The 14,662-nt window shown below is 39.8% G+C and overlaps 1 protein-coding gene across 1 annotated transcript in view; it reads right to left on the reverse strand.

Moving 5' to 3' along the window:
• adgrv1 (adhesion G protein-coupled receptor V1) overlaps nt 1–14,662 on the reverse strand; it is a 385,526-nt gene that overhangs the window by 149,356 nt on the left and 221,508 nt on the right. The window contains exons 71-76 of the mRNA XM_078397039.1: nt 12,944–13,087; nt 8,269–8,440; nt 6,769–6,907; nt 3,584–4,428; nt 2,377–2,494; nt 720–891 (exon numbers count right to left, since the gene is read on the reverse strand). Coding sequence (XP_078253165.1) covers nt 720–891; nt 2,377–2,494; nt 3,584–4,428; nt 6,769–6,907; nt 8,269–8,440; nt 12,944–13,087 — 1,590 coding nt within the window. The remainder of the gene's footprint in view (nt 1–719; nt 892–2,376; nt 2,495–3,583; nt 4,429–6,768; nt 6,908–8,268; nt 8,441–12,943; nt 13,088–14,662) is intronic.

The following is a 14,662-nucleotide window of genomic DNA, read 5'->3' on the forward strand; positions in this document are numbered from 1 at the left end:
CTCCTATTCCTTGTACTTCCATGACTGAGTGGCCAAATGTAGTGGCAACTTGATCGTGAAATTCACCAGTGTTGTTGGTTGGATCAACAACAATACGGAGATGAAATACAGGAAAGAGACTGAACCTTGTGTCTTGGTGTTAGGACAATCATCTAGCCCCTTAACATCAGCACGACAAATAAGTTGGTTGTTGCCCTAAGGAAGCGAGCGGGTGAAAACAGCCTTGTCTCATAAATTGAGCTACTGCGGAGATAGATGACAACTTCAAGTGTCTTGGCATCTATACCACCAACAGCCTGACCTGAACCCATCATTTTGATGGGGTGATCAAGAAAGTACATCAGCTTATTTCATTTATTTGGCCGAGATCAGCACCACCAGGAGGATTCTCTTGAATCTCTACAGATATGCTATAGAAAGTATTCTACCAGGATACGTCTCAGCATGGTAATGGCATCTGCTCTGCTCTTGGTCGCTTGTAAACCAGCAACTTCAGTTCCTTGTGTTTCTCGGAAATCTATTTAATTCTCTGCAGTTCAATTGACAAATTTAAAACGAGAGGCCTCAGCTCTAAAACTCTTCACTACTCTATCGGATGAGGACCCTTGCTCACACAGCCGGCTGGTCATAATCTGGGCCTTGAGGAAGAAAATTTCTAAACACTGTATCCACACATCCTAACCAGTTATTTGAATAGCACTGCCTTTCTGTTAGCCTACCTGATCTGGTTTGATTTCAATGGTGATTGGACACTGAGTCTCTCCAGAGAAACAAAGGATAATTCCTGATGTAGCCATGAGCTCATTGACCAGGTCTACCCCATCTCTTTGCAGTACAACATGGGTTCCCTTAAAGGTCACACGCCAAGAAATCGTCACATCCTCAAAGGATCTGCAAATGTAAATGAAATGTCACATTTAAAATATCTGGAGTGAAGTCACAGAGCTCTATAGTACATCATTTAAAAACAAAGCACGATCCTGATTGCTTAGTTATTTTTACTTACATGGAAATAGATAAATGGGTGGATTTTGATTCATTGAACACAGAAAAATACAGAACCTTCAGCCCACCGAGTCTGCTCCAATTGTCAATTGTCCATTTACAAAAATAATACTACATTAATAGGGGTAGGGGGTAACATGAGGGGTAACTTCTTTACTCAGAGGGTGGTGGCTGTATGGAATGAGCTTCCGGTGGAAGTGGTGGAGGCAGGCTCGATTTTATTATTTAAGAGTAAATTGGATAGGTATATGGATGGGAGGGGATTGGAGGGTTATGGTCTGAGAGCAGGTAGATGAGACTAGGTCAGAGAAAGTGGTCGGCGTGGACTGGTAGGGCCGAACGGGCCTGTTTCGGTGCTGTAATTGTTATATGGTTATATGGTTATAATTCCATTTTATACATCTCACCACATTCCCATCAAAGCCTGCAGATTGTACTACTTGCCTACACACTAGGGATAATATTTGGTGGCCAATCAAACTACCAAACCTCATGTCTTTGGGGTGCGCGAGGAAACTGAACTACCAGAAGAAATCCTTGCGGTCACAGGGGAAAAGCTGCAGACTCTCCATGGATGGCACCAGAGGTCAGAATCAGTCACTATGCTGCCATAATCATACGGATCATAGAAGCCACAAGATTTTCATTTCAACAAAGCCACTCATGTCTTTCATCCTTTTACACGCAGAATACTACTTAGATTTTTATTTGTGCTATCCAGCATTTTACCAAATATTATTTGATGCTATTTCTCACTGAATCCCATGTCCAGTAAACTCCCTTTGGTCTCACCGGGTATTAACTGAATATTATCAATTCAGCTGATACTTTGGCAAAGACTATTGAGGAGAGATAAATGTGGAATAATTATTAGAACAAGAATGCCCTGCCGCTCGCAGGCTGGAAATAATTGCTATAAAATAGCAGATTGACATCTAAAATATTCATAAGGCATTCTTACTGCACAATCATTTTGTTAAAATAGGGAAGATAATTGCCAATGTTTGTTTTTGGCTAACACTAGTAACAATAAATTACAGATGGGTATTTATTAACATGATCAACAATGGTTAGCCCCCTTTGATTTGCAGTTACAAAAGACGAGGTGTTACTTTGGAAGAAGTTCCCAGCAGATATTAGCACTTGATGTTAACCACATGGTATAGTGACTGAGACAGTTAACCCAGACCTCAAACTTCACCCATCACATGCTTTTTGTACTCACTCCTTCAACCATCAAGGGCTAAAGTTGACCCTTAAAGTTCTTGCTGTTAGAGATTCCCGAGATATTTATAAATTTTCTGATGATTCCATTGTGGAACTGTCAGTTTCAACCTGCATAAGCGAAGATTTCAACAAAGAAGATTTTACCTGATCTTTTGCCTTTGAACTGCCAGATGGAGCTTTCTATTTTCAGAGTCTTCATCCAACACCGGATTACTCTGGGAGACCCATGTAAAACCTATAATGCCATTCTGTGCATCATTTCCTGCAGTATAAACATATTAAGAAAAATAATTATGCCAAACTGAGATAATGTATTTTTAAAGAAAACGGAATTTGGACATGACGAGTGGCTAAGGTCAGGGCAGGGGCTGTATGCAGTGTTCCTTCCAATTGACCAGAGGCTGAGCTTGTACAGGAATTCGACGGACTGAAGGATCAGTCCTTCGACGACTTCGATGGACTGAAGGATCAGTTGGTCTAATTGCAAATCTATGATCTTACTCTGTCTGCCGATAACTGGCACTGAAGCATAGAATGCAATCACCTCTCTATGAATCGAATGGGTTAACAATCCCCCTTCTGTTAAAGGTGAATGACAGACACTGGTACTACAAATAGCTCTAACCCGTGAAGGATCCCAACATACACAAGTTCATGGTGATGGTGATGTTGACAGCAATGCAAAGCACCCCCTGACCTCTATTGACAGAGCAGCTATGACTGACAGAGATGGCACACTTTCGGAAACACTTCCTTATTGAGATGTCGACAACTCGTTCTCCCTCTAATCAAGGCTCAAGGCCAATTGCTCCCTGAAGATACAGGATGATATCCCCTCCTTCAAGAAGCCTTCTCCCAGTAGTTTGCCCTACCCTCCATGAACATGTTGCTGTCAAGGAGAGTGTCTACTAAAGATCGTTTGTGTGGAAGCAGCTGGTCCAGGCTGAAATATGGTCAAGTCTTCAGCACATGGCACAGAACTCAAATAGACCTCACTAATATTAATCTTGAAAGCAGCAAACCCTTGGACCACCAGTGCAGCAGCCAGTAGAAATAAATCTGCTATGAGCTGATAATCCATTGAAGTAAAGTGGGTGGGAATCCATCATGTTGTGGATCACATGTTCAGCTGCCCTTAGCCCCAAGAGGACATTCTCTGGAGCTTCAATCTCTAATTCAACAGCACGAGCACTGATTCAGCAGTGTGCATTGATTACAATTATGCCCACATCTCTTACCACGTTGTAACTAATAAGAGATCCATGACACCCAAACAACAGGGGATTATGCAGTTCTAGATTCCAAAATTGCCAGCCGATATGCCCTAAAATCATTTAATAACAATGATTACCTAAGATAACTATCTTCATAAAAGCCATGAGTCCATGCTCATCTTTTCCTTCCACAATTTGTGCACCTCCACCGGGATCTGTTAGATAGACGAAAAAAAATTCTTGTCCCTCTGGTTCATTGTCATCAAAAATTCTGATGGATATATTGATTTCCTTTTCCTCATCTTGTAGAGTAACATTCAAAGCTTCATCTTTAAAATCCTCTCCTTCTTTGGCCCAGGAGAGAGTAGAATTTTGCTGGCTGGTTTGAAAAGGGGTTTCTTGTATACCACTTGCAAGCTTCTTTTCTCCAAAGGTTACAACACTCACACTGACAATCCCAGTAAATCCCAGAGTCCTTCGAATATGAAGCATTACATTTACTGTCTTCCCCTCGGTGCCCTCTAAGGTGTGTATCACAGTGGGACCGATACTTAAAACACCCTTGGTGGCATCATTGGCAATAATCGTTATCGATGACACGCTAAAGTTTGGATTCAAGTGAGGTTGTTCTTCTGTATTATTTGGCTTGTAATCCAGAACTTCAATGCTGGACAAATTTAGAAAAAAAACTTCATCTGGTTCTGGAATGTTATCATTGATGATCAACAGATCAATAGTAGCTTCAGTCTGATGTGAAGTAAAGATGAGTTCTCCTTTTTGGATGCGCTCGAAATCCTCATCAGGTTTGGCACTTCCTGCTGCAGTACTGTAGGTCAATTTTGTTTCATTGCCGCGGAAACCAAAGAGTCTCTGGATATGCACAGTAGTTACACCTACATCCTCTCCTATTCTGATCTGCCTTGAATGAGGGGCAAGTTGAAAGACTCCAAACGGCTCAATTTCAGCAACAGTGAATCCTGATCTATAAAGAAATAAACAGCAAGAAAGTATCATTCACCATGTCCAGATATTTTTTATCTCTTCCCTTGATGGAGAGGCGACTTTTTCCGTATCGTATCTCCATCCGCACTGCGGCCTTAACATCGTGGAGCTGGTGGTCCCTTTGATTATTTACTGCAGTATTTTATTTAATTACAGTCTGCTATTTTGTTCTGATTGGCTATTTAATGCCAACTATTTATATTCCTAGATCCATTTTTAGCTACTTCAATACCTTCTTACTGTAAGTCATTGCCACATTTTTGTCTGTTATGTGTAGCAAATTACACTTGTCCAAGTTAAATTTAATCTGCCAGTTTACTTAATTTATCCCAATCTCACTATAATTTCTAAACTGCTTCCTCTGAATCGACAGTTCCTTGCAGTTTTGTATCATTACCATTTCATAAAATTCTAATCTTAATCATTATGGCTACCCCACTCGATATTTGATGTGAACTGAATGAAGTTAAAACGTTTATTAATGGAGCTGAGGTTTATCTCTGGGTTTCTAACCTATTATCCAACCAGTCGTGTTTACAGGGCTGCTTTTCCAAAATTATATTACCCTACCAGATACTCAGTAATTCATGTCTGGTTCTTTCTCTTTGGAACACCAACATCTCAAACTTCCTCAAAAAATATGTGTATTTGACAGTGAATATGATCATGTTAATCAGTAGTAATTCCTCCCATTAATGATGATCAAAAGGCAAAATAGAGTAAATGGTGGAAAACTGGCATACTAGCAGAGCATACCAGCCAGGCAGCATCTGTGGAAAAGAAACAGGGTTAATGCTTCAAGGCAATGATCTTTCATCAGCCCTGATACAATGTTGATCCCAGGATGAGTAGGATGAGCATTTGTCGGCACTGGACTTGTATTCGCTGGAGTTTAGAAGAATGAGGGGGGACCTCATTGAAACATACAGAATAGTGAAAGGCTTGGATAGAGTGGATATGGAGATGATATTTCCACTAGTTGGAGAGTCTAGGACTAGAGGTCATAGCCTCAGAATTAAAGGACATTCTTTGAGGAAGAAGAAGAAATTTCTTTAGTCAAAGGGGGGAATGCTTTCCACAGGAGGCTGTGGAGGCCAAGTCAGTGGAAATTTTTAAGGCAGAGATAGATAGATTCTTGATTAGTACGGGTGTCAGGTGATGGGGAGAATGGGGTAAGGAGGGAGAGATAGATCAGCCATGATTGAATGGCGGAGAAAACTTGTGGTCGAATGGCCTAATTATACACCTATCACTTATGACCTTATGAATGTTGGTGCAACAGTTGACTAACTGGACTAACAAACTGGTGGAACAAACTTGAGGATATGGGTGAATACGGGTAAAAGTGACGAGATTAGATGGGTATCTTGGACAGCATGGATAGATTGGCCCGAAGGGTCTGTACCCATGATGTATGACATCAAACTCTATAAATAAAAACAAACTGAAAATACTGGAAAAACTCAACAAGTCAGGATCATCTAGATAAAGAGCAACAGCTAACATTCCATATTGAAGACTGTTCAAGCAGAATAATTATTTCCAGTTTCTTCAGCATTTTCAGTTTTTATTTCAGATTCTCAGCATCTGTACTTTTTCATTAGCAATCAGAGTTTAAATCTCAGTGTGGCATTTGTGTAATTTAAATGTATTTAATCAGAATTTTGGAGAATATGTAATTCTTATTAATGTTGATCATAATATCAATTTTTCACATATTGGGATGGCACTAGAAGATAGTGCTGAGCATGAAAATCAGCTACAGATCATCAAAAGTGGGCCTACTCTTCTCTAATTTCGTATAATCTCAGTGAAAACATACATCTGTAGTCTTAATTGTGAGACAGTAATCTGAATCTGTTGGTTTCTTACTATTGACAAAAGAGGGCACAGAAAAAAATAAATCACTAGGATGTTGCCAGGACTGATGGTGTTGAGTTATAAGGAAGACTGAAGAGGCTGGGTCTATTTTCGCTGGAGTTAAAGTGTGAAGGAACACTCATTGGTTGGCCTGGACAAGTTGGACCACTGGACCAAGTTTGCCTTCCTTACGCAGCCTGGCTTATATGAATCTCCAGACCCCTCACATGTGACTTGGTTTATCATGGCCCAGCAAGTCACTTCGTTCAAGGGCAATTAGTGATGGATAATTAATGCTGGACTTGTCAGTTGCTCTTATCCCAAAAAATTGAATTTAAGAAAAATCCCAGGAGTGGCTTGGTTAAATAAATAGTTTAGTGTAATTAATGCATTAAAGATGCAGATAACTATTCATAATGAAGCTTTATAATATAACTAATGGGTTATAATTAATTCCTACCTTAGTTCAGCTTTACCAGTAACATTACTATGCACCGCAATCAGATGAATGGCAAAAGACTCCTCGCCCGTGAAGTCAGTAGTTGGTACGGTGAGTAACAATGGCTTTCTTTTTTCACCATGGGAAAGGACAACTGAACCTGATGTAAAGTCATTAAGTTACTGCATTAGCATAGGGAAAACAATTTTGCAGAGCCATTATTAAACTAATAATAGTGTAAAATATGGATTCACAAACAAAAGGCAATGTCCCCAACTGCTACTTTATATCAATAAACTAATAATAATAATAATAATAATAGACTTCTGGTCTATAAGAGCTTCCAATGACTTGATTTCTAATAGAAAAACAATTGAAGTAATACGAAGTTTGCACTTATGGGTTTGCGTTACTGTGCTACACTTGCAGACAGGACAAGTCAGAAACTCTTGACAACCACGTGGTTGCAGCATCGTTAATTCAAAAGCAGACTTGCTCAACTGATCCCATCACCTGTACTTTGTTACTGCAGATTATTTAAATAGATGTTAATTTAAATACTTAATTTATTCTTTCTATTGAACTTGCTTTCAATACATGTTTAAAATGTTCTTCAATCCAATGTTACCAACATTTAGAAAGACATTGAAAATGATATACCATCATGTATAGTTTTTCAAGCATGAAATGAATACAATGAGGACCTATTCTGAGAATCAACAACCACAAACTTTGCCAGAATTGAGACCAAGGAAGTGCTGGAAAAAGTTAAAAACAATTTTGAGACAAGAATGGCAACTTGAATTTGTAAAGTCCTAATATCTGTTTTAAATTATAATCTGGTATATTACAGGCATGCCCATAGCTGTACCCATAGTTCATTGTACATGAAGGACACAGGAAAGTTTAATATTACATATGGAGCATAACTTTTTTGATCCCGACATTTTTCCCTGAGGATTTTCTATGAACACAACCTATTTGACTTGTTTGCATAGATATGAGTTTTCCCAACAGAGTGTCTCCATGAAAGACTAAACTATTTCACATAATTCTTCATTTGGATCTTGTCTTTAAAAAAGTAAGCAGGTTTCTTGAAATAATGCATTTAAATTGAAGAATTCTGAAAAAAAATGTCAATGGATAGATTAATAGATGGCACGGTGGCGCAGCGGTAGAGTTGCTGCCTTACAGCGAATGCAGCGCCGGAGACTCAGGTTCGATCCTGACTACGGGGGCCGTCTGTATGGAGTTTGTACGTTCTCCCCGTGACCTGCGTGGGCTTTCTCCGAGATCTTCGGTTTCCTCCCACATTCCAAAGACGCACAGGTATGTAGGCTAATTGACTGGGTAAATGTAAAAATTGTCCCTAGTGTGTGCAGGATAATGTTAATGTGCGGGGATTGCTGGGCGGCGTGGACTTGGTGGGCCGAAGGGCCTGCTTCCGCACTGTATCTCTAAAAAATCTAAATCTAACTGATCACGCATTAAGTCTGGTAAACAGTGACCAATTGCACTTACCAAATGCAGGTTTGACATAGCCATGTGTGAATCCACCAGGGAGCTTGTCATCAGGGTAGCCACTTCTCCACTCGACCACAACAAGCCCATACACACCATTCCGTGAGATTACAGCCCAACATGTGCCAGCAGAAATATCTGAGACTTGAAGTACCAAAGAATCAAAGCCAACCTAAAAATAATATTCAGCAATCAGTGGCATGGGGCAGGGGTAAACACATCACGATTGTCCGGAATTAAGTCTTAATAACTTCAACAAGTATGTCAATGCAAATACTCAGTAGGTTGGGCACCATTTGTGAAAAAGTAAATGTTTCAAATTCAAGAACCTTCACCAGTTTTTTACCAAGTCTGTGACTATTAGTGTACCATTCGAATCGGTGCTGGGACCCTTGTTGTTCATGATATAGATTTACAACATGGATGCAAAAGTAAGAGATGGTAAGAGTAAGAGGTGCAACACAAAAAATTGGGGTGTTGCCGATAATGAGGAAGGTTGTCTAAGACAGCAGCAGGATATAGTTCTGATGGAATTTCGGGCGGAGCATTGGAAAGTAGAATTTAATCCCAACAAGTGTGAGATTAAGCATTTTAGGGAGTCAAATAGGAATTTGAAAGGCAGTAAACAGTAGGGTTCTCAGGAATGTTGTTGAACAGGATCTTGGGATTTAAGTCCATAGTTCTCTGAAAGCAGACACTCATGAAGATAGTATTGTGCAGAAGGCACAAGACAGTCTTGCCTTCACAGCACAGGGCATAAAATATAAAAGTTGGAAATGATGTTGCAACTTCACCAAACATTGGTTTGACTGCACTTGGTTCTGCACGGCACACTATAGGAATGTCGTGGTTGCACTGGAGAAAGTGCAGACGAGATTCACCTGACAGGCAGAAGGATGAGAGGGGATCTTATAGCAACATATAAAATTCTTAAGGGATTAAACAGGCAAGATGGAGGAAAAAAATTCCCGATGTTGGGGGAGTCCAGAACCAGGGGTCGCAGTTTAAGAATAAGTGGTAGGCCATTTAGGACTGAGATGAGGAAAAACCTTTTCACCCAGAGAGTTGTGAATCTGTGGAATTCTCTGCCACAGAAGGCAGTGGAGGCCAATTCTCTGGGCCAAATGGCCTACTCCTGCACCTATTTTCTATGTTTCTATGTCTATGTTTCTATGACATTGGAAAGGTTAGACATCAGATAAGCTGGGTTTGTTTACCCTAGAGCAAAGGAAGCTGAGTGGTGATCTGACAGATTAATCTAATATCATAAGAGGCAGAGAAACGATAGTCAGTATCTTTTTCTCATGTTAGGGGCATCAAAAAAGAGGGCATAGGTTTATGGTGAAAATGGTACATTTTAAAGAGGATTTGAGGGGAAAGTTTTTTTCTACATTGTGCTGTTTTCTGGAACTCATTGCCAGGGTAGATATAGAGTCAGCAACAATTACTATATTTAAAAGAGATTTAGACCAATATTTAAATAGACAAGGCATACAAAGAGCAAAACTAAAGCAGGCAAATAGGATTAGTATATATGGCCAACAAAGATCAGCCTGGGGTGATGGACTGTAGGTCGCGTTTCAGTGCTGTACAACTTTATGATGCTACGGAGGCCCAAAACACTGCAGATGCTGGAACATGGAACAAAAATCAAACCAGTGTAGGAGCTTCGAGGATCAGACAGCAGCAATGGAAGGAAATGGACAGGGGAAGGGTCTTGACCCAAAATGTCGACTTTCCATTTTCCTCCACAAATGCTGCCAGATACCCGAGCTTCTTCAGCAGTTTTTTTTTTTTTTTGCTCTATGGCACTATGCCCTGAAACATGAACTATTCCCTTTCCATAGATGCTTGCTGAGTGTTTGCATAATCTTCAGTTAATATTTCAAACATAAAGCTTCTGTAGTTTTTTTATTTATATCTATCATTTATATCTATATTTATATCTATTATTATATGGATCTGCAGGGAAAAAGAACAAGTACATTTTTGTACTGCTGATAAAAGTACATGTATATCAAGCTGTTCATAAATACCTTGAAATGACCACTGCAGAGAGTGTTGATGGGCATTTTAGGATGGTCATTGCAGTTGTAAAAACAACTGGATTTTTCTCCAATTAGATTATATACCCAACAGTAAAATCTGATTGTTTGTTAGGGATTGAGGTGGTTTATTCTCTTACTCAAATATTTCTTTGAGGTTAATAAACTGTCAATAAATTATTAGAATTCATGATCCATTTCTCAGCTCTGCCACAATTTTCTCTTGATGTTTGAAAAATCCAAAATCCAAATTTGAATGATACAAAAAGGACCAATTCACCCATGGATATTTCCAACTTATCCCTTTCATACTGTAATTGAATGTTGGAATAAAAATGAAATATGTACTTTTAATCAATGGTGTGATGTTGAGGGGAAACATTTTATTGATGCCAATCCCACAGAAAGCAGCAGGTAAAGAGGCAACAAGCAGTTAAGTTCTACCATGGAGCATTCAAGTAGATATCCATCCCCCTGATTCAATGTTGCTCCATTTAAATCTAACTTTTTGCCATACCACCTTCCTAAAGTCAGAACTTTGTATCTTTAGATTTACAAACAGGCAATTTTGCAAAAAGAAAATAAATGTAACTCTAGCATGTCACCCAGTTATTGTGGACTGGCAGAATTACCTTTCCAGCGGAGCTTGTTGTAAAGGAAGGTTTGCTTAGGCCCCACTAAAAGAAAATTATGCGTACCCTGATGTGAACTTCTGACCCCATCCTACTTCTCCCTTTTCCCTGACAAAAAAAACTAAATTCCCAGCTTAACTTGGGTGCCATCAATTCTCATCCAGTGGAAATTAAAATCAAACTAATGAGACAAAATTTCATCATAGAATCATAGAGTGACAGCATGGAAACAGGCCCTTTGGCCCAACTTGCCCACACCGGCCTACATGTCCCAGCTACACTAGTCCCACCTGCCAGCATTTGGTCCATATCCCTGCAAACCTGCCCGATCCATGTACCATCGTACAACAAAGGTTGGTCATTTGCATTCTTCTTGTCTGAGCAACCTCAATTGTTGCCTCCTTGGACACAAGAATATTAACTGTTGTGCCCGAGCTTGAACATTATACTACAATTTCTAATACTATAAATATTATTTTTCATTTATATTATGTGGATAAGTATTGAATTCTGAAAACGTATCACAGTAAGGGGAGCTGCAATAATCGATGAGGGAGAAGGCAGGAGAACGGGATTGAGAGGGAAAGATAGATAGCACAATAGACTCGATGGGCCAAATGGACTTTTGAAATAATGCAATCTTAACCAATTACCTTTTTTTTCTAATTATCCTAACACTAGAGGCCACTTTGGCTTAAATACTTACATAGAAACATAGAAACATACAAAGTGTTAGAAAATGTCAAAAATGAACATATTGCTTGAATACTCTATACAGCAGAAAGTCAATATATAGGCTTAGGCTGTGAGTTACAAACTAGGGTAAATCTGGTTATTGACAAGCATTAATGTGAAATTGGCAACACACTTAAATTGAAAAGGTCCAGCGTTATCTACGGCCACCGGTGCTGCTTGCAAGATAGGGCATTGTCACAATCAGCTGTCTCACCTGCCTAACACAAGGGTAATACAAGACTAGATTCTTAAAATGGATCAAATATTGACCATCCACAATATCTAACCGGCAATCGTTCGCAATTATACTGTGGCGCAGCAGTAGAGTGGCTGCCTTACAGCTCCAGAGACCCGGATTCCATCCTGACTGTGGGTGCCTTCTGCACAGAGTTTATATGTTCTCCCTGTGACCACATGGGTTTCATCTGGGTGCTCGGGTTTTCTCCCACAATCAAAGATGTACAGGTTTGTAAGTTGATTGGCTTCTGTAATTTGTCTCTAGTGTGTAACATAGAACTATGACATGGGTGATCGCTGGTTGGTGTGGACTCGGTGGCCAAAGGGCCAGTTTCCATGCCCTATCTCTAAAACTAAAACGTCCAAAACTAATAGATCAAGTAAAATCTTGAATATTTAATATGATTAGCATCTGTATATTATTTTTCTAAGAACCTAATGATCAATCAATAATGCAATAAACTTCTGTAATGATAACAATTGAAGAGTAAGTCAATATCATATCATCATATCATATATATACAGCGCGGAAACAGGCCTTTTCGGCCCACCAAGTCCGCGCCGCCCAGTGATCCCCGTACATTAACACTATCCTACACCCACTAGGGACAATTTTTACATTTACCCAGCCAATTAACCTACATACCTGTACGTCTTTAGAGTGTGGGAGGAAACCGAAGATCTCGGAGAAAACCCACGCAGGTCACGATGTCATCACTAATGTTTCCAGTCAATGACCTTTGATCAGAATAGTTTCAGTCAGGTCACTGACCTGAACCATTAACTTGCATTCCTGAAGATGCTGCCTAACCTGCTCACTCTCTCCAGGATTTTATTTTTATTGTCAGATTTATAAAACTAGCAATATTGTTTTATCGTATTGATTCCATTACTATTTGCTGCTTGGATTTTAAAGTAAAAGTTTGAAAATGTTATACATCATATCTGAAATATTTATAAGTTGAGTGTTAGAAAAACAGTCAAGATATTTCAGTCATGATATGTATTTATTGAAGTGAACATTACCTGAGAATTTACTGCTTCTTCTGGGACAAAAACATTGGCCGAATCTGTCCCAGTGAACAGCTTAGGAGGCGTTGAAGTATTTCCACTTACAAGGGTCACATTTATTAATTTAACGGAAACATCAGAATCGAGTCCGAGGAAAGTCTACAAAGAGAAAACACAATGCAGAAACCGTATTAGTCACAAATTACCTAAAAAAAATGTTATATTGCAGTGAATCAAGATAAAGATTACCATGGAACAGCATGTCATCATCTTATGGTTGGTGCTTTAAATTTCGAGGGCCAATTTATTGTAACATTACCAATGAGATGGGATGATTTTTTAGGAAGAAGCATCAATAAGCTAGACCTCCCACCAGATGAAATAATTTCCTTCATAAATCCTAACATCGCTATCTTATAAAATTCAGCTGCATCCTTTCTTAATCTTCCATATTGAAGGGGATGCAAGCTGCCTGGCTGAGGAAACTATTATTCTGATGAATCAATGCTGCATCCTTTCATGGCTAATCGTCAATCCTGCAGCTTCCTTCAATCAAAAGTGCTAAATGGGTTAGCATTAGCATGGCATAGGGGGACCGCTGTGAAGGGGAGTGTGTGGGGGGGGGGGAATGAATGAATGAATAAGTTTATTGGCCAAGTATGTGCATATACAAGGAATGTGCCTTGGTGCTCCGTTCACAAATAACAACACAAACATACAGTTAACAATTAAGAATAAAGCATAAACACATCAAAACAATAAGGATACAACATTATGGAACAGGAGAACAATGGACAGTGGGGAAAGAGGGAGAACAAAAGGAGGAGCCGGCGTGCTTTGTAACTTTGTCAGTGACGTAGGTGGCCACTATTTGTACACATTGGGTATATAAACAAAGAATCTCACTGTGCCGAGTCACATGTGACAATAAAGTATTCCATTCCATTCCATGTGAAACATAGAAAATAGGTGCAGGAGGAGGCCATTAGGTCCTTCGAGCCAGCACCGTCATTCATTGTGATCATGGATGATCATCCACAATCAGTAACCTGTGCCTGCCTTCTCCCCATATCCCATGATTCCACTAGCCCCTAGAGCTGTATCTAACTCTCTTTTAAATTCATCCAGTGAATTGGCCTCCGCTGCCTTCTGTGGCAGAGAACTCCACAAATTCACAACTCGTTGGGTGAAAAAGTTTCTTCTCACCTCAGTTTTAAATGGCCTCCCCTTTATTCTTAGACTGTGGCACCTGGTTCTGGACTGCCCCAACATTGGGAACATTTTTCCTGCATCCAGCTTGTCCAGTTCTTTTATAATTTTATACGTCTCTATAAGATCCCCTCTCATCCTAAACTGCAGTGAATACAAGCCCAGTCTTTCCAATCTTTCCTCTTATGACAGTCCTGCAATTCTAGGGATTAACCTTGTGAACCTAAGTTGCACTGCCTCAAAAGCAAGGACGTCTTTCCTCAAATTAGGAGACCAAAACTGCACACAATACTCCAGATGTGGTCTAACCAGGGGCCTTTACAACTGTTGAACGACCTCTTTGCTCCGATACTCAAATCCTCTCGTTATGAAGGTCAACTTGCCATTAGCTTCCTTCACTGCCTGCTGTACCTGCACGCTTACTTTCAGTGACTGGTGTACAAGGACACCCAGGTCTCGTTGCACTTCCCCTTTACCTAATCTGACACCATTGAGATAATAATCTGCCTCTTTGTTTTTGCCGCC

Source organism: Rhinoraja longicauda, chromosome 3 (assembly GCF_053455715.1).
Source record: "Rhinoraja longicauda isolate Sanriku21f chromosome 3, sRhiLon1.1, whole genome shotgun sequence".
Taxonomy (NCBI): domain Eukaryota; kingdom Metazoa; phylum Chordata; class Chondrichthyes; order Rajiformes; family Arhynchobatidae; genus Rhinoraja; species Rhinoraja longicauda.